The sequence below is a fragment of the Nuphar pumila genome, chromosome 8 (assembly GCF_984573655.1).
Source record: "Nuphar pumila chromosome 8, dmNupPumi1.hap1.1, whole genome shotgun sequence".
NCBI classification, from domain to species: Eukaryota; Viridiplantae; Streptophyta; class Magnoliopsida; order Nymphaeales; family Nymphaeaceae; genus Nuphar; species Nuphar pumila.
Window position 1 is genome coordinate 80,081,924 of NC_143256.1, and position 27,760 is coordinate 80,109,683.

The window sequence follows — 27,760 nt, forward strand, 5'->3', positions numbered from 1 at the left end:
TGGATCCACTACTCTGTACTTCTCGATTCGAGGTTCAAAACTCAAATATTTTCTTAAAATCCTGGATCCAAAACTCGTTTTTCTAAAGAAATTTCCAAAATTCAAACTCGAATTCTCAGAAAACCCCTCTTTTGTAAATATTTTCCAAAAAAATATAAAAAAATAGTTTTAAATCTCTTATTTTCCCGTAGTTTTAGAGTTTTATTTTAAAAATACAAAAAAAATAGAAAATACAAAGAAAAGAACAAAAAAAATCAAAATAGAAAAGAAAAATGCAAAAAAATAATAGTGTAGGAGTCTCCCTTTGAAAGTCTTGTTAAAAACACTTTTTAGAAAAATCTGTTAAAAGGAGCCACCTTTTTAAAAAATGTCAAAAACCTCTTGGATCCAATTCAAAAAATTTCCAACGGCCTTTCGTTGCAAAGGAGAGACCGCAGGGAGGGAGTCGGAAGACGTTTCGATCAAGTGCACTTACCTTCCAACCATTGATCCTCAACTGCCACCTTCCTAAACCTTCTTCTCCCTCTATAAAAGCAGGTGTTGAATAGAGAGAAGGCATTGAGTTTTTGCACCATTTCTTTTCCATTTCATTCGTTGTTCATCGATTACATTGGGAAGCATCCATTCCCTCAATATTTCCGCTCATCCACACCACGCTCCCTCCTTCCTCTGGTTTTCCCAGCATAAAACCGAAGAACGATCCCATCGCAAGGTGCCACCCCGGCAGTTGCTCGGAAAGGGTCCAATCCGCCTCAAAACCCAGGCGAGTACCCCTCTTCCTTCTTAGTTTTCTCTAAAATTGTTTGTTGATTTTCTGTTTTTCGATCCCCAGTAATGCACCTTGAATGATATTGGATTGCCTATAGCAATCCCAATATCTCTCTGTGCCACATCAATGGAATGATCAATTCCAACACCCATTTTTTTTTCTTTAGTTATTTTACTGTTCATTTTTTTGGGGGGGGGGGGGGGATTTCTGCAGTTTGTATAAATGTAAATATCAGTTTATGATCGAGGCTCCCTTTCATCGTTTCACTCTCTGTATCTTTCATTTTTGTGTTTTATATTTCCATTGGCTACTTTTAGTTATGACTATTTCCCATTTTAATCTAGGCATCGCTTTTCGTATATCGCTGTAATTTGGGATCTGAATCTATATTTCCTAAGATTGTCTTCCTGTAAACTGCGACCTGAAGTTACTGAGCCGTTTTAGTATTTTGTCTTTCTGAAATTATGATTGCAATGGATGATCGCAGGATGGCATGCGCTTCGGTGATTTTCTTTCTGAAATTACACTCCCGTAATGGGTGATTTAGAGACGTTATGCATCTTTTGTGATTTCTACTTCCGGGATTGGGCTGCTATCATAAATGATCTAAAAGCATAGCTCATCTGGGCGACTTGGATCTCCGGGGGTGATGTCCCTGCAGTTTCATCACAGGCCTGCGTTATGCTCTGTCATAGCATGAACACACGCCCTCCCTCCGAGAATTGTAACCTCTGTGCTGCCCAAAATCAGGGGTACCATGGTTAGGGGTCATGCTTCATAAGATACCTTTGCTTTTATTTAAACAATGACATCCTGTTGATTTGTCATTCTATCCTTTGTCCAAAAACCAATTTACTGAAGTTCATGGCTAGGACCACTGTATTTCATGTACTTTGATATTTAGTTCCAGCAACTGTATGTATGAGGATTTATATCATCTACATTCATTTGATCCAGCATGACTATCATGATATGCATGTTATTCATTTTAGCTAAATTCCCTGTCATATTTCACCCAACAACTTCCATTCACTCTTTTATATGTTGTTTGAGAAATATTTGCAGAAAGATGCCAAAACACGGTGATTATAGGACTGATGAAAGGAAATAGCAATTATCCAAAAAAAAAGTGTTTCCCCAAGCAAAATGAATCAATATAGATCGACTATTTTGTTGCATCTTATGGTCCTTGGTTTCTTTTCCCATTACAGAATTTTATGTCCTGTCCCAGATACCCTTAAGTTGCGGCTTATTTCTGTCATTTGTGAGTTAGATTTTATATTATCATGGATTTTGGATGGTCCCCTATGGAAAGAGAGATATACCTGGATCGACTCTCATTGAGATATGAGAGTGATCGTAAACTGTCAAAGCCTGCTAATATCAGTACCAATCTCCATTGGTTACTATCAATACCAATTTTTTTTATTTCTGGCAATGAACTACCCAGTCCAAAAGGTTGCTAGACACATCTCAAGTGATAGTGATACCAAGCTAACATTTGAATTATTGACAGTAACATTAAAGTTTGCATGAAAATGGATACCATTCTGCAAAAAGAAAAGAAAATTTTCTTTGAAGATTGAGTTGTGATCCCCTGTTATATCACCACCTCACATCATGCACATTTTCCTTTTCTGCAAAATACACTATTCATTACCTTTATGCCTATCACACACGTGCACCATAGCACAACACCCTCATTTCCATATATTCTAGCATATTCTCCATCATTGCTTCACATATATCCCCTGATCATCCACAGTATGCCCTTGAATTTTTTTAGTCGCGTATGCTTTACCAGAATTCAAAGTATTGTTGCATATGTTCGCGGTATGTCATAGCAACCCAATTGACATTAAGTAGAAAACAGTCCACCGACACTCTGTTGTATATGATTTCCCTGCAACCTAATGTCACAACTATACATTCCCTGCATTTTTTTTTTACCACTAATCTGAATAATAGCACTACAGCATTTACTTTTTCTCCTTTTCTTCATTCTTCTGTATTTACCATGAGCTGTGTATGCTTAACACCAGCCATAACCTGTGGAGCATTTACTTCTTCTTTTTTATATATTTACTATATGTAGTATATGATTTTTTTTTCTTCGCATACATGTGTTTTGGTCCAACCATATACTTACCCATTACCTGATGCGTTGAGCCCCAGTACTCCTTTTGACTCCCCACCCCCCTTTGTTCATCTTTCAGTTCTATTTTATTCTTCACATACATGCACCCTCCACCTAACCTAGATATCTCCCCCACCTAGCTAAAGGCTTATACCTTCTCATGAAGATTTTTTTCTTTAGCATTCAGATAATCCATGTATGTTTCGAATAAGGGTAGAAATTTGTAGGTGCATCCTCCAAGTAGAGTAAGTGCAGACATGCATTTGTATTTTTGATATTATATCTTTCATTTACCTTATGCTAATTTGGATTTTGCAGGAATTAGGTAGAAAAGACTATTTTCCTTCCCTGTTTAAGAATTTGATTTTCAATTCAATTTAAAACCTTATAATAGCTAGACATTAATGAGAACTTTATATTTCCAGTTTTAGATAAAATGTATGAGCGTCATAGATATCATAAATTGCTTGTTTCATACTATTTTCCTCTTATTTTCTAAAGAACCCACAATGGTGAAACACGAATGGCACGTGCACCATTCTAATAAAAGGTGATTAAATCCTAAGTTGAAGATTTGCATCAATGGCCATAGTCAAGGTGCGAACAAAACTTATGGTTTTCAGCTTTTATGGAATAACACTGGATCTCCTTCAAAAATCATCATATTTTTTTTAATATTTTCTTTCTTTATCAGAGTTTAATTTAAAATTAACTTAAAATATATATCAATGGCCATAGTCAGGATATATTGAGAGTTAATTTCATTTTAAACTCTATAAAGGCACCAAAATGTGTTTTATTCTCCATCTGAATTTAAATATAAATTATCTTATAATACATTTTATGGCCATAGTTAGAAATGTATTATATCTTCAATCTTATTTCAATTGATTTAAATAATGAAATATGTTTTTTTTCAAATTCAATTTGAAAATTCCTTTTAAATTCATTCAGCATTTAGGATACAAATTACATCATATTTTCAAAAAAAAATCATATTATTTCAAAATCCAAGTGATTTTGAGATAATCCTCAAATATCGTCTTCATTTTTCAAATCAATTCTTATTTATAAGTTCAAACTCATCTTCTCAAATTCTATCTTATTTCAAAAATCAAAATTCAATTTCAAAGTCCAATTTTACTTTAAAATTTCGAATTCATTTCAATTTTCAAATTCAAATATAAATTCAAAGTTCAATTCAACTTTGAAAATTCAAATTCATCTCCATTTTCAAAATTCGATTGTTAAATTCAATTCCATATCCCAGATCGTATTTCAAAGTTTAATTTAAACTTTGGAATTTCCAAGATTCATCTTCTGATTTCAGAACTTCAGTTTAAATTCAAGTTTATTCTTTATCTTTCAAAATCTCCAAAGCTCTATCTAAAGATTGAGTCTTGATTCTCAATTGAAAATCAAGGTTTTGAGATTGATTCTGAATCTCAAAATTCGATTTTCCCTAAGTTTAAAAAGCCCACTTTTGAATTCAAATCTAGATTTCGAAAATTCAGATCCATCCTCAAAGTCCCATTTGAATTTTCAAAATCCAATTTCATCTTGAACTCTAGATTTAGAGCCCAATTTCATTTAGGATTCTAGATTTTGGATTCAACTTTATCTTGGATTCCAGACTTCGGATCCAATTTCATTTAGGATTCCAGATTTCGGATTCAACTCCATCTTGGATTTCAGGCTTCGGATCCTATTCCATCTTGGATTCCAGAATTAGCTCTAGTGATAATGGTAGATATGAAATAGAGGACAAAGAAGAAAATTCACCTCATCGAAATGAGGCTGAGGCTTGACCCTTTACCTGAACGAGGAAAATAGAACGAAGAAGAAAATTCACCTCACCGAAATGAGGCTCAGGCTTAACCCTTGAGCTGAATGTGGAAAATAAAACGGAGAAGAAAATTCACCTTATCGAAATGAAGCTCAGGCTTTACCCTTGATCTTAACGGGGGAAATAGAACGGAGAAGAAAATTCACCTCATCGAAATGAGGCTCAGGCTTAGCCCTTAACCTGGATGGGACAAAAAATACCTCGTGGAAGAACGAGGTTCAAGCTTGACCCTTGACCTGAACGGGGAAAATAGAATGTAGAAGAAAATTCACCTCATCGGAATGAGGCTCAGGCTTAGCCCTTGACCTGAACGGGAAAAAAAAGAAGAAAATTCACCTCATCAAAATGAGGCTCAGGCTTTGCCCTTAACCTGGATGGGATGAAAAATACTTTGTAGAAGAATGAGGTTCAGGCTTGACCCTTAACCTGAACGGGAAAAATGAAATTCTCAAAAGGAAAAACCATGATGGAACCTTCGAATTTTGCATAATAAATCCGAGAGGGGTTTGCAAAAGGATGAAAATGGGGGTCCCTAAAGCTTGAAAAGGGGTTGATCTTGGGCGTCTCATTGCTGAGACTGAATGGCTTTTAAAACAATAACTTTTGCAAAAACAATTCAGGTTTAACCCTTACCCTGAATGGAAACTATATATGGTGGGACAGTGGGGAACACAGGGAAGTGTGTGAATCTAAGAGTTGAGGTGCTAAAATTAAAACAAAAAGGGAAGGATCTTGAAAACTCCTGTTATCAAGTTCTAAAGAGGGATAATAACAATGCCAGGATATATCAAAATGGACATCAAGCTCTCACTTCATGTCGGGATAACTTAAAAATATTGTCAATAAGATAAAAATTATAGTTGATTCAACATAATTTGAAATGTAAGCACATTTGTTTGAAAGATATTTGTGATACCCCAAAATTTTAAAAATTTCAAAAATTCCCTTTTTGCCCCTGGCATCCACCTTCTAATCAGTTAGGTTGATTTTTATTCATTTCTCAAATCCATTTCATTGTTGAAGATCCAAAATCCAATTTTATTTTCCATATCTGACCCAATCTCGGATCTAGATTAGATATCCAAATCCAATTCTGAGTCTGGATCTTCTATTTTTCAAGAATAAAAAATTAATTCTCTGTATTAGCTTAGGTATTTTGTCCAGATCTAATCTCATTATATTTTCTCAATTCGAGATCCAAACTCGATATTTGCTCAAAACCTAGGATCCAGATCCATTTTGAAACTCAATTTTTAAAAATCAACTTTGTTTTTTTGTAAAATTCTCAAAATTTTAAAACAAAATATTTTTACAAAACCTCTTAAAAACTTTATCTGGACCCCTCCCCCCTTTGTATTCTGGATTTTTCTTTCAAGAAAATAGAAAAAAGGCAAAATTTAAGAAAAGTTGTTTTAGTTTTTTTTTTAAGTTTTTACAAAAGTTAAAACCTTCTTTTGAAAATTTTTGGAAAACTAAAGGACCCTTTTGAAAAATCTCCTAATGGCTTCTTCTTATTTAAACAGACATTGAGAGGCCATCTCGCCATCCATCGACCACCTCCCACCTCTCACAGCCCATCAACCAAGCTTTCCCCTCTTCTCATTTTCCCCTTTCCCTCTTCTTTCTTCTTCTCTTTCCCCTTTCCTTTCTCTGGTTCCTCTACCTGATCGATTGAAGCGGATCAACATCCAGCAACAATAATATACAGAGGAAGCATCATCTCTTTTGATTCACAATAAGCAGCTCATCACTTCTTTTGATCGATGCTATTTCTTTCCTTTCTCTGCATTTCATCCTCTTTGATCTTCACAATTTTGTTTCCCTTTTCTTATTTCACTGTTCACCGAAAGCATGTTTTGTAGCATTGATCTGCCTATAGCAGCGTCGATGCTACATATTGCAACAGTATCATTGCCTCTGTTTCAGTACTTACTGCATTTGAGGTGACAACATATTGCATAGTTTATTCTCTACCTTAATGTATTGCTTTCATTTTCTTTCATTTTTTTTTTGTTAATTTCTGTTATACTGCGTGAATGTATCTGGTCATTGCGCTCCCTTTCTATTCCTTATTTTTAACTTACACAGCAACATCATTGATCACCATTTCATTGTATCATACCTTTTGTTTTCCTTTATCATTCTTATTTCACCCATTTCTGCATCCATTATTATACCTCATTTTCTCCTTTTTGCATTGATCCATCCTCTGTATATCGTTGCATTTTATATATGACTGTATCGATCTGGTGCCTTCTGCTCATCAGTGTCATCATCGGTTGTTTTGTGCTAGCATCCTGCATCCCATAATATATGCATCTGAGTTGTTGGGGTCTTATAGCATAGCATCAATTACCATCCCATCTCATTGCATCGTGTTTATTCAAATTTCCCCTGCATTTAGTGACATTTGACCTGCACAACAAGTATCCAGCATCATCTAGTCATTTTTTGTTTTTTGCATCAAGGTCTCACGTATTCTATTTTCTGTTCAACGTCATCTTGCATCTGTTCATGGCATCATCGTTTTAGATTTTTGTCCATTGCTTTTTTTTTATCCTCTGCATTTTATAGCATTTGCATTGGTATCTTCTTCATCGGCACTAATATATCAGTGTACCTGATTTCCTGGATCTATGTGATAGTGGTCCTTGCATTTTATATAGTTTGTGTCCTATACTAGAGAAAGGTATGATGCAAAGGAGTACATATGTTACCGAGCTATTCAATTCTTTGTCATAATCTTTATGATTTTAGTTTTTGTCCTCTTGCTGAAGCTCACTAGTTTCAAGATTGTTGACGTGCTTACAAGTCTGTTGGCTCTCATCCCCACTGGATAAGGCTTGATATCAATAGCCCTGGTGCTTAGGCTTTTGTTGGGGAAAACACTTGTGTGGAATACTGTTGCTACTCTGGCTCGCTGTTATCATCGCAAAAAATTTTCCCTCTCCCTCTGCGAGAGTGAGAGAAACAATTTCGCGAGTCAAACTCGACCAAAGTTTTGAAAATTGATTTTGAAAATTACTCGCCTCCATTTTGAAAATTTGTGGGAAAATTTCGTAGAATGGGATCCGCCTATCGGTACGAGGTTCAACCGTTCCTGGCGCCTTTACCAGAGGTAATTGAACCAAGGATCAAATGTGTGCTTTGACTAAGTTAAACTATCTAAATTATGCTCTGTTTTCCTATAATGCATAGAGAATCAGGCATGTGCTATGGAATTTTGAAAAGATGCAAGTTTGAGAAATATGGTGTTTGCTTTGGAAAATTGAAATGTATTTGGAAAATGCTTGGGAAAATCATTGAATTTCATTGAAAATCAGAAATTTGCATTGGAAAATGAATTCTGAGGAAAACTTGAACTTTGGGAAAATCAATTTTTGAGATTTGGATTGCTTTTCTAAGGAAATGGATTTAAGAATCTTGAGAAAGTCAGGAAGTTCATTGGAAAATGATTTTTGAAATAGAAAATGGATTCTCAGGAAAATCAGATCTTTGAGAAAATTGATTTTGGGATTTAAAAATGAAATTCAGAATATGGAAATCTTGGAAAATCTTGATTTGAACTTGGAAAATACTTTGAAATCTCATGTGAAAACTCAGAGTTTTGAGAAAATCAGATCCTGAGAAAGACTTAGAAATTTTTGGAAAAATACCTTCATTTTGCCAAAAGCTGAGATAAGGTCTATTTTCTGAGCTTTGGACTGAGCCTGTTGCAGCACAAGGACCTGATGTTGAGCTTACATATTTTTTTCAGAGCATGGCTTGATATGCTCCTGCGGCTGAAAAGGTTGTTCAGAAATAACCACTGTAGAATGATGAGGAAATGGTTTTTTCAGAATTTTCATATTCTCATATTCGGCACCCTCTACCAAAAGATTTTTATTGATGTGATCCTGAAAAATATTTTTGAGAACAAAGCAGTTCTCAGTATTGTGCCCCACTGTTTTATGAAATTTGCAGAATTGATCTTTGAATTTTCCCATGGGAACAGGGGGATCGACCAGCCTAGGCAATTTGACCATCTCCTTGGTCAACATATACTTGAGCACAGTCTCGAGTGATTGGTCCAGTGGAGTGAACTTCCTGTCATAGCTCCATCCTTCATGCTTTACTTTTTCACGGAGCTTTGGTCCCTGCTCTAACCGAAGTGGCTTGTTGAACTGGGGGATAGATTTTCCTTTCTGATCATTCTTATGGGGATTTGAACCCCCTGCACCATAACAAAAGTCTCTATTATGTCCCTTACGATGGTTCCAGTTATTATTTCTGACAGAATGAGTGAAATAAGCCTTCTTTTTTTGCTCATTCTGACTATTGTTCTTAGTAAATGTGAAGCTTCATAGACTCTATTTTTCATGCTCAATTCGAGCCATTCGGCTCGCTCCGTTAGCTCAATAAATGTTCTGGATGTTGCAGTAGAGATGAGACCTCTTAGAGGCTGTGAGAAATTGCTCAGAACTAGAGACAGTGTGTGTCCCTCTGATATGGGGTCCCTCATCTTGTTGCAAGCTGACCTCCAGCGATGAATAAAAACTCTGGCCTTCTCATTTTCTTTTTGCTTGAGGTCGCAAAGATGACTGAGGATGGGAAGTGCCTCAGCATTAAAGAGGAATCGCTCGATGAACATGTTTACCACTTTGTCAAATTCTTTCATCTCAATAGGGTTGACATGCTCCGAATACCATTTTGCTGTTTTTCCCTCCAAACTGTGAGGAAAACAAAGGAAAAGCGCCCGGTTATCTCGCTTGAATTTGGAGCATTCAGCAAAGAACATGGCGAGATGAGCCTTAGGGTCGCCTGAATCATCGAATTTGATAAACTTTCTGGGGACATTCTCAAGATTATCATCCACATCTAAACCATCATAGAAGTCTTCGCTGGTGAAGACTTTCTTGCCCTTGTCGCGGGTCTGCAGATCTCGAACCATTCTGACCACATCTCTGAATTGCGGCTGGTCAAAGTCATTAACGGACTGCTCTTTGAATTTATGGGCTGACCCCTGCCCTTGAGTTGATTTTTGAAATGTTTGCTGAGTCTCGAATTCATCATCTGTGTTTTCCACTGATTCTTCTTCATCAGTTGTATCAGCATTCTGAGCAGGCTTCTTGGATATCTTCAAGGCTTTCTTGATTGTCCGGCCTTTTTCCTTCTGCTTTACCTAAGTTTTCTCTGTACTAGCTTTAGCTTGCTCTGCCAGCATCTTGCTCATCATCTTTTTTAACATGGCATACATTTGAGGATCAATGTCATCCTCGACCTGCTGCCCTTGATTTCTGCCTGATTGAGGAGAGTCCATCTCTTCTTCTGAGGCCATGGAATATACAATGCCCTCGACTGGTGCAGTTTTCTTCCCTGACCTTGTCTGAACCATTAAATATCATGAACGCTCTCTGCAGGGCAAAGTTGAGGGTTAGGCGTTTAAAAGAGATTTTGATTGGAAGAAAATATTTGCTAAGAATTTTGGTAGACAATTGAAAGAGTATCTCATTACTAGAGATTGAGTCGTCGCTGGGATTACGACAATTGTGTTGTCATTCTTTTGCAAAGAAAATAAACAACTAAAAATTATGCCTTGTTACCTAGGCAAGGTCGTCAAACCAAGATTTGAATAATTTGCAAGATTTTTATTCATTGAAGGAAAAACATGATTGCATCAATAATAAACTTGGGAAAGAGGGGGCGGACAGACAATTTGCCACCACTCTTTATAATCAACAGAGACACGAGGACAGGGAAAAAGTGTAAGAGTAACAAAAGAGTCTCAGCCATATCTGGCAGAATGGTATGTTCCGGACCACTATGCTGATGTAAGGTCGAACTCTGGCACGACTCCTGATAGCAGCCGCATCTCTATGTGCTTCTGTCTCTGAGAAAATTGTCGAACACACCGCTCTGGATGATAGTAGGCGTAGAAGAATGGACCAAGCAATATCTCAAAAGGTCACCTTGACCTCCCTAACTCTGAGTGACTGGAGGTCAAAGGATGCCTCAGCTCTTATAAAAGCACGTGTCGTTGTAACGACTAGTCACTCAGGGTTGTACCATCTACCATCTCTAAGGTGAATCATTTTGTGAATGGGGCACGACGGTTTATCTTTCTTAGGATGGGTTAACAAGTCATATCTCCTTCTGAGCTATTTATGCCCCGTGGTCCCCATGGGGTACGCAAACGAGGACTTGGCCTGCCCATTCACATGCTCAGCCTCACACGGCCACAAAAGAGCACATCGCCTGTGAAGGTGATACAACACCATTTTATCTTTTTCATTCTAGGGTATATACATATGTGAGCTCACTCACGAACATGGGACCACCGCCCAAAGACTCCAGCTGAGTCAAAAAACCATAACAAGTGTATTGCTCATACCCTATGGTGTTTAAATCTTTGTCATTCTTTATATCACAAGTGTAATATGCAATTCGTGCACTCATCTATGCCTCAAGCACGAGACCAAAGTGTACCACTTGAGGTATGTACTAACTAGTATAAGTGTCAGGATGTGCTACGTGCACGTGCGAAGCTAAATGCCACATATTCTCAAGTCTTTCACACAAGTAACGAAACAGAGGCAAAGATATGTTTGCATATCTACAAAAAAAAAACATTTCAACAAGTGACAATGTGCAAGTGAGCGTACCATCGCACATTCTTTAAGGGATATGCAACTCAAAAAGCATAACCTAATCATGATTGCATGTATATCAAAATAGACAAGTATCGCATGCTTTGAGTGTGAACCAATATTGCAAATTTCCAAGTACATGTATTTTCAAGCATCATACATCGGCAAGTTTGCATAATGTAACCATTCGCATAAAATCTTTGCGATATCACACACCCAAGTGTTGAAGGTGAATTTTAGAATATTTTCATACGTATAGGAATTACATTGGCATTCCCAAGGTGGGTCGCTGCACTTGCGAGAAGTAACAATGCAAAAGGCAACAATTTTTTATGAAACGACCAAAAACCTCAAAATGGAGGAAATTTTGCAAATACGAGTGGGCAGCGTTCTGCTCACCAACAACTCACTACAAGGCTGCCAAAACAGGGCAGCAAAGAAACCATGAAAGCCACTCTGGACTCACCACACATTCGGCCACCTGAATGTGTCAAGCTCAAGGCACGAAGTGCCGACAATCCCATAACAACACGGTGACTCGGATATCCACATACCATGGGTCTTAATGCCGCACAAATCGTGCCAAGTGTCCAGCTGGGTCTGCTGGACTGTGAATCAAGGAATATTCTAATCTCTAGATTACGCTCTCATAAATATTCACTTTTTAAAAAACAATTGCTTTCTTTTTAAAACCTCAAAAAAAAAAACTTGTTGCAAGGAGTAAGAAACGCGGACACATGGCTGAACACCTAGGGACTCCTACTCTGTCTCAGATCTGAAGGTAATCAGGCCCTGCTAGGTCTTACCCAAGCCCTGGTCTGAACTAAGATGGCTCAGACCAGGCGGCTGCCAAAGAGATAGGCTTTGTTGGAATTGCACCGAATTGGACTCGTTCAGTCATTCCAGCAAAAACACGGCGAGACCACTAGGTCTGGTCTGTCAGACCAGACCACAAGGGTGTGAACACCCCAATTTCAGAGTTTTGGTAGTTTTCACCACCAAACTCGCTTTTTATAGGATTTTATATATGAAGTATGCCCCTATTTGCAGCACAACTCCAACAATGATGATCAGAAGTTCCTAATCTGATTAATCCTTGCTAAACGGAGAAAGAAAGATGCAACGTCTTGAAGAACGGTTTCCATAATATTCTCAAGTTTAAATCCAGATCTTGGATTCATTTTATAAACAAAATATTTTAGTAAAAAAATCATTTCACCCTACAAAAATCGGAGGATCCACAGTACCCGGCGAAAAGGCCATGTCAGCTCGGGCACTTGACCAAAATCATAACCCAAATGCGACCAAAATATTGTTTGAGTTGGGTTCAAGTTGACCCAAATATTATTTTGTTCAGCATTTTCCATGCCCAAACCTAAGAATTTGTGTTTGGGTTGGGTCAGGCATTCGATACGAACCGGTCTCTTTGATAACCCTATATGTGAGTTCACTATTTTGTTGTTTTTTTCTCTCTCCAGCATAGAGTGATAGTTGTTCTCTATAGCATGAAAACTCTTTTACAATCATCTGAATCAACAAATCATGTGAGATTTGTGTCTCTTTCTCACACTTTAAACAAATGCCCCTACTAGTGTGTGGGCTATTCCATTAGGAATCATGTTGAAATTTTTCTTTAAAGCTGGCTACTTGAGAGTGGCAAGGGTGGTCGTAGGTGTCAGATGAGGCTCACCAGGCATCTTGTTGGTAGAGTCATCTAGAAGGGAATGTGGTCAGTGTGGTGACTCGTGCTTTGGAGGGACATTCATATATAGAAATAAAGTCCTTGGAATATTTTTATAAATTTGAAATACTTGATTGTGAGTGAATGGATTGTTCATAACTATAATTATGTGACCGAATGTAAAACCTATGAATTTTGGATATTATTAATAAATAAATAATTCATCTTTATCTTTGAGTTAGAAATGTGTTTCTATCATTTAAATATCATTTATTGGTGTTTAAATGCTCAATTACTTATCTTTGGCTAACAAGGGTCAAATTGGTATTTTTAAAACTATTTTAGATATTTAACAATCGATTATATTACTTTTGATCAAAGACATGTTTTTAAGAGTTCTGTAAAATATTGGTGTGATATCATTGAATTTTGAAATTTACTAGATGAATTTAGCAAGTTAAAAATATTAATTTTTAAGGGGTATTTTTGTTATTTTAATCAAAAGTACTATTTAAAATATTTAATCTATGTTTTGTAGTAACCAAATTTGGTGAGATGGAGATGGAGATAGAGATGCTGGTGTATCCAGCATTTTCTGCTCAGTAGTTAATATTTATTTGTGGTTCACCCTGTCTTTCTGGATTTTTTGGGATTTCATATTTTTAGAGCTTTTGGCATTTTCGACCATACACCAAGTGTTCAGTGCATTGTTGCTTGAGCTGTTGGTGTGAGTTTTATGAAATAGTTTTTTAAAAGATATTTTATATAAAAACAATCTGAAAGCCATACACCAAATAAATAAAAACTGGCTCGCATGAGTGGTGGAGTGCCTTATTACAAACCCAATTTGAATTGAATTGAATCAAATAAAATAAAAGCCTAAGCTAAAAAGAAAAGCAAAGGCCTTCAGTGTTTTGAGTTCTAGTCCCTTCATTGTTGCTTGAATATTAACTTATGTTCCTTTTTTTTTCTTTGAGGGCTCCCTGAGGCAGTGTGACAAATATCGCGAGATTTATGAAAATCTCGTGATAATATAGTGAGAAATTGCCTAAAAGTTTAAAACGGTAATTTCTCGTGAGATTTACAAAATATTGTGAGATTTATAAAAAAAACATAAATGTCGCGATTTAAATGCGATATTTATGTTTTAAACAACTATTTATCGCAAAAAAATCATGTATTTTTATTTTAAATAATTTTTATTTTAATAATTTTTATTAATATTTTCTTATAAAAATATTTTTAAATTATTATTTTTATTGTCGAGATTTTGCCAAAAAATGTGAGATTTATGGGTTTTTTTTAATTTTTCATGAGTTTTTGAAAAACAAGAAATTGTCGATAAAAACGTTTGTCACTATGCCCTGAAGAGCCTAAAGGGCCTTTTGAGAGGACCTCAGAGGGTTCTTTAGGGGTACTTTTGAGGGCTCACCGCACATCTGAATGCTTCCCTGCAAAAATCAAAACACGAAACACAAAAACTACATAAAATCTAATGCTAGTTTAAGCAAAAAATCATAAAAATAAGATACTAACTAACATGAAATAAACTACTAAAAGATAAATTAGCAAAACAAACTAACTAATTAACAAGAACAATTTATGAAACTAAGTAAATAAACATAAACTAATTCACTATGATCACTTAAAAGAAACAAACTAATCTACTTAGCCACCAAGAAGAAAACGTGAATAGTGTTTAGAACTAACTAAACTAATGAAATCTATCTGATTGAAAACAAAGAAACTAAACAATTCTTGACTAAAAGAACACATTGACTCAAAATAAATTACCTAACACTATAAAACAAAAACCTTCTAATATAAATGAATATTACTTACTTTAATACTTCTAATACATCTAATATGAAATTCACGTTAACTAATGTAAGAATGAAGAGAAGACGTTAACTACACGACAAGCTAAATAAAAAACTTCAATGAACCTAATTATATAAAAAAAAAGTTTGGCATGATACACACTAATAAAATTTGATTACCCTGGGTCATGTTGACTGAATGAATATTGAGTTTAGTGTCAATCACGCTGGATTGTGATTGACGTTACTCTCCAATAGAAAATGATACACATGAAGTGTTGTACTAGCTCGTGCCTAATGTGCGTGCCACTTGCAATCTGTTGGTCCTCTAATGATTTATTTAGCAGCAAAAATATAGGCTCCAGCAGACTGCCAATCGATGCTTAATCAACGAGATGTTAAATCTGGACAAAAAGAAACTCATTGTTCAGCATGGATCGACGATGGCGAATATTAATGGCAGGTTGTAGCTATGACGCACAACTCATGCATGTACGCACGATTTGTTGTTCATGTTCATGGTCACACCGGTCTGCATAATGAAAGATATCACGTCGATCGGTTTTGCTAATGATGCCTGTGTGCGATCTAATCCAAGCCAAAAATCACGACAATAAAACACCTGACAAATAACAATCTACTTCTTAGCTATTGCAGAAAATTAAATTTTACTCTACACTAAATAAAATAAGCAAACAAGAACTGATTTATGATAAAAAAAATCATCAAAACTACTTTTTATGATGTATATGCTCTACTCTAATATGCTGAAACAAAAATATAATAATCAGATTATTTTCTATGCTATGAAGATGTAACAAATTAAATAATGCATGCAATGATCCTAAATGTTACGAAGAAGGGGGAGAAGAAGTTTACCTTACGGCTTACCTCTGACAGAGGGCTTGAGAGAAAGAAGATGGCCTTTTCACTTGTCGCACACACCTCCATGACGAATAAAGAACGAAGATACCGACAATGAAAGCGTTTAAAAGAAGAGAAGAAGAGAAAAAAGAAAGGAAGAACAAGGAAAAAAACCGATAGGAAGAGAGAGGGAAAAGAGAGAGAGAGGCAGAGGAGGGGGCGTGGACTTCAAAGGGGAAAAATTCCCCCTCTTTCTCAAAACTTTCTTTTTATAATTGCTAATTAGGTTTTTAGCGATTATTTTAAAAAGAGTCTAATAAATTTTCAATATTTCCAAAAGACCTCTCTTTTAAAAAGTAACTTCTAAAACTTAATTATTCTCCCAAAATTACTCCAAAAGGCTCAAATTTACTCAATTTTTAATTTTGATAAAAACATGGAAACCTTCGCAAACAAACATTTTTAAATGTTTATCGCACATGATCATGCATGAAAATGTATGAAATTATGCATAAAAATTATTCATGATCAACGGTCTTTGTGAATTTTAAAATTGCTCGATCTTTTGGGTTTTGATTTGTTGTTCTTCACATTATTAAAGTAAGTTTTCTTAACTGAACTTGTAGAGATCATGTTTATGTACTAATTGTGTAAGTATGATGTTGTTGTGCTAAATACTTTACTGAATTGCAAATACAAGTTATGCACACTAACCACACATAGTTGTGGATATCTAGGGGCAGTATGGTTGCCTCTATGTTTAACTGATTTGAGTGCATGATATACTAAAAATATGATACTTACGCTAAGTATCAAAACAACTATAAGCCAATATGCATTGAATGCAATGCAATGCAAAATGCAAATCGGGTAAATACCCATGGTAAGTATGTTGTGCAAATGCATCACCCAATAGATTTATTTATATTATATGCAACACTTTTCTACTCACACACACCACTTGGTTGTAAATATGTAGGATTGTTGTGATTGTAGTTCAGAGATCATGTTGAGCATTATTTAAATGTATGAGAATATAAGTTAATTTTTTATCGTAGTTCAGAGATCATGCTCGTTATGATTTTAGATAGCAGAATATGGAGTGTTTGTTGCAGGTAAATGGTTGAGCATGCATTTATGTGAATGAATATTGCATAAATTGATGTATTTGACAAGACCATATTGAATGTTAGTGTGAAATAATAATTATGTAATCATGCATGAAAGCATAAGCGATAAAATCATGTTTATGATAAGATTATACAATTACCATTATACATGGACTAATACATCCTGTGCTTTCAAGAACAAACCATGGTTTTTTTGAATGCTATTAATATATATATATGTATATATATATTATGTATGAGACACATTATGCATAAAATGCTTGCTTTGCATATTGATTCATGTGGTGAAATAATTCATATATAACTTTAATTCTATGTGCATAACTCGAACTGCATAGGAGTTACGTATATTGAGATTTGGTTGTTTCGTATTATAAAATGTGCATGTTCATGTATGAATGCATAAAACTCATATTTTGTTTGTGCATGCTTCGATATTTAATTTATAAAATACAATATTCCTTGTAGCGATGATATGATGCGTAAGATAATATGCTTTTGTATGATATGATTCAAATGCCATGTGATATGAAATTATGAATGCATGTGATAAATATTTAAGTTCAATAGTAAACTATGGTTTATGGAAACTTATTAGTTAAATGTGTGATTTTATGATTTAAGTGCCATATGAAGTGATGTATGATGTGATGCATATTAATTGTATACATGTTTGTGCCTGTGTTGGTGGCTATCGACCTTGAGAGTGGTCAATTGTATTGATGCATGTATCATAATAGTTTTTACTTGATATGATACCCATTAAGGAACTGTTCCAAAATGATTCTTAGTGAGGGTGTGCATGACCAGATCATATAATCTGGCTATAGCAGTAAGTCTTTGTGAGGAAGTGCATTGCCCAAGAGCAGGTAGCCCGTGAAGATGATATATTCCTGTGAGGAAGTGCATTGTCCAAGACCAGGTAGACCATCCGTCTAGGACAATAACTCCTTGTGAGGTTATGCATTTCCCAGACCAGGCGATCCAACGTGGATCTTATGAATGTTTATATGACTAAATGAAATGTTATGATGAATTATGATAATCTTCTGAGCTGATTGTGATAGCCAATTATGAATCTATAGATTTAGCTTTTCTATTATAGCATGATTATATATTGAACTCAAATGTGAGAATAAAATCCTTATTGATTTTAAATCTTGATATAAGGTTATGATTGTGACGCTTATGTTAGCGTATAGGTGAATGACACATCACGCCTACAATGAATAATATATCATACATACATAGTTTTATTGCAAATAATTGCATTATGATTGTCTGAGTAAATATATCATGCTTATGTATCGTGATTGATGTGTATCATGAATATTTAACAAAATTATTTAGAAGGTACATGTGTGTTTTTTATGCTAGGATGGTAAAAATGTGATTTGTCTAATTGTTTATAAGAATTATGAATACATATGAAAATGATGCAATGATCTAAATGTCTTAGATGCATATATATATATATATATATATATATATATATATATATATATATATACACGATGACTGACTTGAATGTATATAAATTATTCTTTATTATGTGAATTAAGGTTGAATATAATATTGAGTGATAAAATACTTTTAAATGCTTTATATTCGAATGCTTGAAATGAATGACTCATAGGACATTGTTCTCATGTCTATCACTTGACGATTGATGAATAATATATCATGTTTTACCATTAAATACTTGATATATTTTCTTTAAGTTTGAGTTTAGGTTGTTTTACCAAACTTTAGCGAGTATGACCACATTTTATGGGGGTCAGGTAATGCAAGTAAAGTATGATGAGTAGTTTGAGCGAATGATTGGTTTAGCTGCATCCTCGATGGTTCACTCTTATATTGCAATCTTGGTAGACATGATCTTTTCATTTTAAGTACTTGCTCATGTAGAGACTGAACTATTGTTTTTATATTCTAATTTGAAATGAAATTAAAATTCTTCATATTCCAATCTTATATTGTACGTGGTTTGAAATATGCATATTCCGCATATTTTGATTTAATTGTTATCTTTAGTGTAACTCTACCCAAAGTCTTAACCATTTTTTAAAATTATTTTTACATTATAAGATCCGATTTACTTATACTTATAAAAAAAATTGGTCTAAAAAAAATTAATATTTGAATAATAATTAAGGTTAAAATTTTAAGAGCGTTACACCAAATGTCTAGTAAATATAAGATGTCTCAAGGCTTAGTAAGGAGTGAAAGGATAAACCATCAAACTGGTTTCTTTCATATGTAATTGTTCGAGTGTCCTGTATACCCCAACTTCTCTATCAAATAAATTTTTTTCCCAAAAACTTAAATGGTCCTAGCTAGGGCTAGGAAACAAGTCAGTTGCTCATGGTTTGACTAAGTTCAGCATAAAGAGCTCATTTGATCTCCTAACATAGGCTTGGAAAGTTGAATATGAACAATAGGTAGTAGGCTAGGCTCGACTAGTATAAGCTTGTGAGTTGGTAAAAAATGTATTTTAGATATATTTTATATGTATTTTTTTGTAATCCTATTTCTTCCGGCTATAAAAAAAATGTATTTCTTCTACAAACAAGTTTAACTCGGGCTCATTATGAGTTCAAACTTGGCTTGGCTTGGCACTCGAATGAGTCAAGCTTGGCTAATTCATTTCTTTTGCAAGCACTAGTCCCAGCCCTTGACCATACACAAATGTGTTGCACACGAACTGGATCATGGTAAATCCGAATATTAAACAACAAGCATAAATCACAATTTGGGTCCAAACTAGATATAAAGCAATACTGTTAAATCTAGATCTGATCTTAAATCATCATATTGTATTTCAGGTCCATCTCAAAACTGACTGAATTTGATCCATTTACATCGTTATGTTTATAATTCAATTGAAGCTTATGTCTGACTACTCGTTTAAAGTGAGAAGAGGGATGTGAATGGGTCAGACAGTTCAAATTTGTTATAATTTTAGAAAAGGGATGAAAATTAAAATTGTCATTTTAATAAAATTGTGTTGGGAAGGTAGGAGTAGGGCTAAGCAATAGGCCGGGTCTTGTGGCCCAGTTCGAACAGGTTGGGCTTGCACCTAGTTTTCAAAAGAAGGTCCAACCCAAACTGAGCTTAAACCTGACCCAACAAAATCCTGAGTTGGGTAGGACCAGCCTGTGGGCAAACGTATATCGGGTCAAGTCTACGATTCAAAAAATGGATTCATCTTGATTCCTATGTATTCCTTTATGGTTTTAAATTTTAATTAAAAAAAACTATGAATTCAAGGAAATGAATGACAAATATTGTGAATATATGCTGACTTGCAACCCAGTCCGAATTAAACCCATGAGCCTAATAAGAGGGTCGTGGGTTTTGTATTACAGCCGAGCCTAAGCCCAACCGGGCCTAGGCCCAACCCAGCCGGTCAACGGGCACATCAATGGCCAGGTCAAGCCAGTCCCAGCCAACCCATTGTCCAGTCCTGAGTAGGAGTGTCAATCGAAGCACTAATATGAAAATGACCCAAGGCAGCCTCCTCCAAACCCGAGGTCTCCAAAAAGGGTTGAATCTGGGTTCGGTTACAAATCTAGATTTGATAGAGCACACAGTAGAATTCAGGAGTTGGATATGATCGGACTCCCATTTGAGATAGGATCCACAGAAAACAGGTCAAGTACATTTACTTTCCTGTAAAACAGACGAAACGGGTTGGGTCAGACCTAGTTCTTACCCGGTTCCAAACCTATTTATTTATCCCATTGTGGTCCGGGTCTGACAGACCCTGACACTGCTTGCTCTAGAACCCGAAGACGTCTATAAAACATACATTACTTCCGCATGCCGACCATGCATTGCGCGAAGTATCTCTCTTTGGGAGAGGGTGGTGTATGTTCTCCCCCGATGATTCACTGAATCCCACATATGTGTTCGGGGGTCTGAATGAGCACCATGTATACAAGCACATGGGGCTCATATTCCTGTGTATGTTGACATCACTTAGCATTGGAGTCTGGTGTGGTTGCAAAGACTTAAGTACCCTTTCTTGCTATTCTTCTCATAAAATGACGGTTTGAGAAAATGACAAAAATGCCCTTCATTCAAAAAAGGAAAAACAAACGGTTCAAAAAAAGGACAAACATGTCCTCCATCCAGAAAGTCGAGGATGATGTTGAATCTTCAAAGTCTACACAACGAAACAAACCTTAATCGTTTCGTTGATGGTGATTCAGCAAAACAATGGTAAGCTGATGATCCGATGGTGAGTCGGTGATCCGATGGACATCCGGCGAAACGAACCTGAGCCATAAAAAATGTATGTTTGAACTTTTTATCGTCATCATCTTCTTCTTCCTTCTCCGTAAAACACTGTAAAACCCTCTCTCTCTAGAAAAGAAATCAAGGGAGGCAAAGAGTTCCCCCTGGAGAAGGCCATGAACATCAACCCTCTCTCTCTCTCTCTTCTCTTTCTACTGTTGTGCACATCCAGCAAACGATCCTACATTGCTCCATCAAACACCGACTGACCCGCACACTGACTGTAGCATCGTTCAATTTGATGAGTTGTGGAGCCTGATTCATAGTTTTTGCCCTTACAGGAGGGGGTTTGGGGGCTCCTCCCAACGCGGGTAGCATAATTCAACTTGATGAGTTGTGGAGCCTGATTAAGAGTTTTTGCCCTTACAGGAGGGGGGTCCGATAGCTCCCCTTAGCGCGGGCCTTGCTGACCGCAGGCGGGGATCCAGGGGGCCGCCTCTGGCGGGGGGCTTGGGGGGCAGTGCCCCCCGGACCAAATTTTTTTGGGGCCTTGTATAATCGCTGTAAATCGCTACTCGAATTAGGACCAACTTGTTAGGGCCATATCTCCCTAACTGGAGGTCATATTTCAAATCCGTAAAAAGTGGTGTCTTCGTTATTGAGTGTAGTTTAATCCTGTAAATTTTTAGTGATTTCTATGATCATTTCATTATCCATTTTAACTAAAAACTAGACCCCTATTATTTTGTGTTGTGCAACCCAAAAACACTGCAAATCGCTATAGTGATTTGCAGAAGACACTAAAAATCATTGTTGAAAGACCGGATAACACTATAAATCGCTGTGGGGCTTGTTCGAGACCCAAAAATACTACAAATCATTGTAGGAAGGCTCATCAATACTACAAATTGTTGTTAGAAGACCGAATAATACTATAAATCGTTGTTGGGCTCGTCAGAGACTCAAAAACACTACAAATCGTTGTATGAAAGCCTGACAATACTACGAATCGCTGTTGGAAGACCGTATAACACTATAAATTGTTATGAGGTTTGTTGGACACCCGAAAATACTACAAATCGCCGTAGGAAGGCCCGACAATACTACAAATCGTTGTTGGAAGGCCAGATAACACTATAAATCGTTGTTCGGGTCGTTAGAGACCCGAAAGCACTAAAAATCGTTATAGAAAGGCCCGACAATACTACAAATCGTTGTTGGAAGACCGAACAATACTATAAACTGTTGTGGGGCTCATTGAAGACCCGACAACACTAAAAATCGCTGTAAAGGAGTCATTAAAGAAACCGTGAAAAAGAAACAGAAACAGAAAAATAAAAAAATCGTGGGAATGGGTGTTACAAAAACCTCGAGCAAGAAACAACCGAAGGAAACATGAGCCCCACGATTAAACAAAATGCTTTATTGCTCTTTTTCGATAGTTAAAAGAGGGAAAGAAAATAAAAAATTTATACAAGGACCCCGAAAAATTTGGTCCGGGGGGCACTCCCCCCCTCGGCCACCCACTAACCGCGCGGGGGGGGGGGGGGGGGGAGCCTCCGGACCCCCCTCCTGTAAGGGCAAAAACTCTAAATCAGGCTCCACAACTCATCAAGTTGAATGATGCTACCCAGACTGGGATGAGCCCCCAAACCCCTTCCTGTAAGGGCAAAAACTATGAATCAGGCTCCACAACTCATCAAGTTGAACGATGCTACCCACGCTGGAAGGAGTCTCCAAACTCCTCTCTTGTAAGGGCAAAAACTCTAAATCAGGCTCCACAACTCATCAAGTTGAATGATGCTATCCACGCTGGGAGGAGCCCCCAAACCCTCCTCCTGTAAGGGAAAAATCTCTGAATCAAGCTCCATAACTCATCAAGTTGAATGATGCTACCCATGCTCGGAGGAGCCCTCAGACCCCTCTTTTGTAAGGATAAAAAATCTGAATCAGGCTCCACAACTCTTCAAGTTGAATGATGCTACCCACGCTGGGAGGAGCTCTCAGACCCCTCTCCTGTAAGGGTAAAAACTCTGAATCAGGATCCACAACTCATTTAGTTGAATGATGCTACCCACGCTGGGAGGAGACCCCAAACCCTCCTCCTGTAAGAGTAAAAACTCTGAATCAGGCTCCACAACAATCAATGTGCAGGTCAGTCGGTGCTTGATGAAGCAATGTAGGATCTTCTGTTGGATATGCACCGAAGCAAAAAGAGAAGAGATAGAAAGAGTGAGAGGGTTCATGTTCATGGCCTCCTCAAGGAGAGATTTCTTTCTCGGATAATCCTGCAGTGCAGAGACTGAGTCTTAAATAATCATCTTCGAGGGACTTAAGTCTTTACAACCACTCCTTTTCTAGAATCGTCATTTTTTTGACATCAATGGAGGAGAGGGTACTTAAGTCTTTGCAATCGCATCAAACTCCAACGCTAATTAATGCTGACAAACATGAGGATACGAGACACACATGCTTAAATACATCGTGCTTTTTGAGACCCCCGAGCATGAGATGCCCTATTGGGGGGTTAAATGCTTCGCTCTCTTTGGTCAGATCAGATTTGGAAAAAGACCCAACCCCCGCTTGCACCCCTACAACTTCCAAACCAGCTTTTGCTCGACACGTGCATCATAGGCAGGCCGCACGTGCTATGAGTTACTAAAAAACTTTAAAAGGAGAAGAGAAACAGGGAATCCCCAAACATTGGTCTGCGACTTTAGGGTTTGTGCCTTCTCCTAAACTCAAAAATGGCCGAAACCCTAGTTTAGGGTTTAGGGTTCTGCTGAGGAACGGGAATTCGAGAGGCCCTAGAGCTCATCCTCGGGCCATTCTTCTTTATGGCGGTGTAGTGGGTTTCTTCGGAAGAAGAGGAAGAGGAGGACGAGGACACCGTCGCGCTCTCTCTACGTGTGTTTGTTTGCAGGTCTCAGAGTGGAAAACTTCCATGGACGTCGCGGCAGAGGAGTATGCGCGGGACAGCATCGATGGCGAGGATATCCCCGTCGCGAACGGCGAGGAGGAGGAGGAGAAGGAGCGGGTGGAAAACGAGGGGGAAGGGTCTGATGAAGGAATCGACGGTGTCCATAGTGTCGGTGAAAAGCGGATGGGCTCTCCGTCGGACGCTTCTTCAGGGTTAGTTAGTTTCGCCGTGGCTGTGGACTCGTGAATTTCTAGTGTTGTTTCTCAAAATTGGATTTTTAGGGGAAATGATTTTTTTATGTGTTTGTCCGTGTGTCTGTGTTCCCCATTCACAATGCGACTCCCGAAAATCTTCTGAACCCGCCAGACGATCATTCGGTTTAGCTAACTCTGACCCCCCTGGTTGTTTCTTTGCTTGGTAGGAAACTATTTGTTGGTGGCATTGCCTGGAAGACTACAAAGGGTATGCACGAATTCCTGATGTCTTCTTCTCTTTTTCTCGGAAATTGTGCTTGCTGCGTTTCTTCTTCTCTTTGTTGGGTTGATGGAATATGATCAACATTGGAGTGGAGTTGCTCTGCAATGAAATAAGTATACATTGAATTTCATAAGTTGTTTCCGTAGATATTGGTACTTTAATTCTTACATGGTGAATACTGAATAGAAGTGCAATTGGTAGCTTTTCTATTCTCTTGTCTTATATTGTCTCCTTGACTTTGGTTGTCATTTTTCTTTGTCTTGAAAACATATTTGTATTTGGGATGTTTATAATAATCTGTTTATTATGCAGATAATATGTTCTGTATTCATAGAACAATTTGACATGCCATGTAGCTTGAGGAAAGAAATTAGAAAAAAAGAAAAATATTGAATGAACATCTTCTGATTAAGAATCTCACCTTTTGTTGGGTTTCCTTGAGAATCAGCATAAATATGCGATTTTGGCTTTGGAGAAATTGAGTGTAGATAGAGGTGCATCTATGTTGGATTATTCTTAGTTTACTAACTATGCTATGATAAAGAAGGATGAATACATGACTATTTTATGTGAATTTATAGTCTGTTTCCTGCTGCAAAGGATTGCATGGACTTGGATTTAAACAAAACCAATGTGTTAAGTGGCATTTGTTCATGCCATCGATGTCTGGTTCTATTCATGATGGTGAATGTAATTTTATCTATGTTGAGAAAACAATATTTTTAAACCAAGAACTGTGCACAAAATAATAAATTTTAAAACCAGTTGTTGCACTCGCTGCAGAGTATCTAGTCGGATTGTCTCCACAGGCAACAATACTTAGGCAAAAGAATTCACTAAACTTAACTTTATTAATAACTGAGAAAAGAAAATTACGCTATCTCTTAGTTACAAGCTAATACAAATAAAAATGGAACAAAAATAATAAAAATCCTAATTATGCTTGGGCCCTCAGATGAAATTCAAGGATCTTTATAATCCTATTCTTTGTATATTCACCTCAACCCACCCTTCCTCCTTACGCTGGCTAGGTAGGGACCTGTAATATAAAAAAAACAAAAAGGGTCCTTCCCTAATCTAAACAATAAATATTAAATAAAGAAAATATAGTCACTAAGTAAATAAAGGGACCTAAAATTGAGGGACAAACCAATTAAGGGAACTAAATTAAGAGAGAACTATAAATTTAAAGGAAACAATGCAATTAACAAATGAAGTAAACTAGACAATAACTACACTTAATGCTACACAATAATTAATCTAAATTAACTAATTAATTTAACTAACCAAGAAACAATAAAGCAACTAACTAATTTAATTAATTGACTAACAAACAAGAAAACAAGCTAACCGAATTTAAGAATTAAAACTAATTACAAACTAACTCACTAAATGACAAAAAATAACAAACTAACTAACTAAGCTAACAACTAATAAATAAAGAAAGCAAACAACTCACCGAATTAATCAAAAGACAATAACCAACTAAAATATTAAGAAAGAAATTAACTAATTGAGTAACAAGAATTCAATAATCAAAATTCAAGAAAAGGTTAACTAATTAACAAATAATGTTGTATGGAAATAACTAATGTAACTGATTATAAATCTGGAAATAAAATAGACTACTTAAGCTATCTAATTTACTCTGTTGAATCAATGAATTAAAAGAAAAAAGGAAGAATCAGCTATTCTAAATCTATTTAACTAAACTAATTTGACTACAAGCTTGGAATAAGAACTGAACCAAATTGACGTGAATTTAACTAAACAATGAATCTAGCAATAATAATAATTAATCTAACTATCTAAACTAATTAATTAATCAATGAATAAAGAAATAAATGATCAGCTATCTATTCATCTAACGAACTTGGACAAGATTAAAGGGCAAGGCATGAAATCAAAGGCTGGCTAAACTAACGTGAATCTAGACTAACTGAATGTTGAATTAAAGCTAGTATTTACCTACAACTACTCACATATACAATGAAAATTAATAGTAATTATGTTAAAAGGAAAATGATAATTACACTAGAGAAAAGGAAGCGGCTAATATAATTTTAATTGATCTAACTTATGTGAAACTAAAACAATATTAAACTGACTAATCTAAAACAAATATGCATTAACGTGAATTAAAATTGACTAAGTGATTAAAACAAAATCTCATCTATCTAATTATGCTTAATTTGTTCTAATTAATTAAAAAATGACAATGACAACTAAAAAAATTAATTCTAATCTAATTAATGGAATTAAGATTTCTGGAACTAAAGCTAACTTTAACTACTGATAAAGACAACAAATTAAACTATCGTATTCGATGGAAATAAAAATTAATTATAATATCTAATTATTCTACCTATTAATCTAATTTAATCTAATAATTAAATAAAACTAACTAAAGCAATTAATGAATATCAAGAACACGAATTAAACACTAACTAAACTATTCTAATACTGAAAATAAACAAAAAATATTCAGATCTAATTGACAAAAATTAAAAATATTATAAAAACCCTAAATCGACTAATTTATTTTAATTTAAATAATTAATATAATGAATACTGAAAATAAAGAACTTATTCTAAATTAATTCTACATTAAATCTTAACCTAAACTATCTTAAAATCACGAAGATCATAAAAAGAAACTATTCTACAACTAATGATTTCAAGAAAATATAAAAAATATGAAGAAAAACACTAAAAATCGAAAAACCCTAATTTTGCCTAATTTATTTTTAGAAAAACCTAAATCTAAAAACCAAGAAACTCAGATTTGATCTAAATCTACTCTAATCAAATAAAAAATATAAATAAACTATGCTACGAATATATACATACAGATTTTACAAAACAGAACTTTCTCGACGGGCCTTTTCGGTTAAGTTCTTGGACCCAGACGAAATAAGACTCGACCAAAACACCAAAATGAAAATGATCAGATCACATAAACGTATTCTAGACACTAAATAACACCTAATATAAAAAACCCAAAACAAAACGAAAAAAAAATGAGCCAAGATTGGTTACTTTTAAAAAAAACAAAGGGTTTAAAGACCGAAAAGTAGAGAGGGGGAGGAAGACACACCGCAAGGGCTGCTCGACAAATGTGCGGGTAGAGGGGAGCGAACTTACACATAGTTTTTTACGCCGCAGACATCCTTTTTGTCGTTGGAATCCGTTTTTGACCACTACGTTGGAGACCGAGTTGACGAAGAGGGAGATTAATGGTGGAGAAAAGT

At 35.9% G+C, this 27,760-nt stretch overlaps 1 protein-coding gene across 2 annotated transcripts in view; it reads left to right on the forward strand.

Moving 5' to 3' along the window:
- Positions 1 to 23,828: 23,828 nt before the first annotated feature.
- The window catches only part of LOC149829996 (heterogeneous nuclear ribonucleoprotein 1-like), a 55,878-nt gene continuing 51,946 nt past the window's right edge, over positions 23,829 to 27,760 (forward strand). The window contains exons 1-2 of one of the 2 annotated variants that reach the window (XM_090016228.1): positions 23,829 to 24,244; positions 24,454 to 24,494. In XM_090016228.1, coding sequence (XP_089872354.1) covers positions 24,057 to 24,244; positions 24,454 to 24,494 — 229 coding nt within the window. In that variant the 5' untranslated portion in view covers positions 23,829 to 24,056. Of the gene's footprint in view, positions 24,245 to 24,453; positions 24,623 to 27,760 lie in introns of those variants that run through there. The other variant, XM_090016227.1, reaches the window with a different exon arrangement.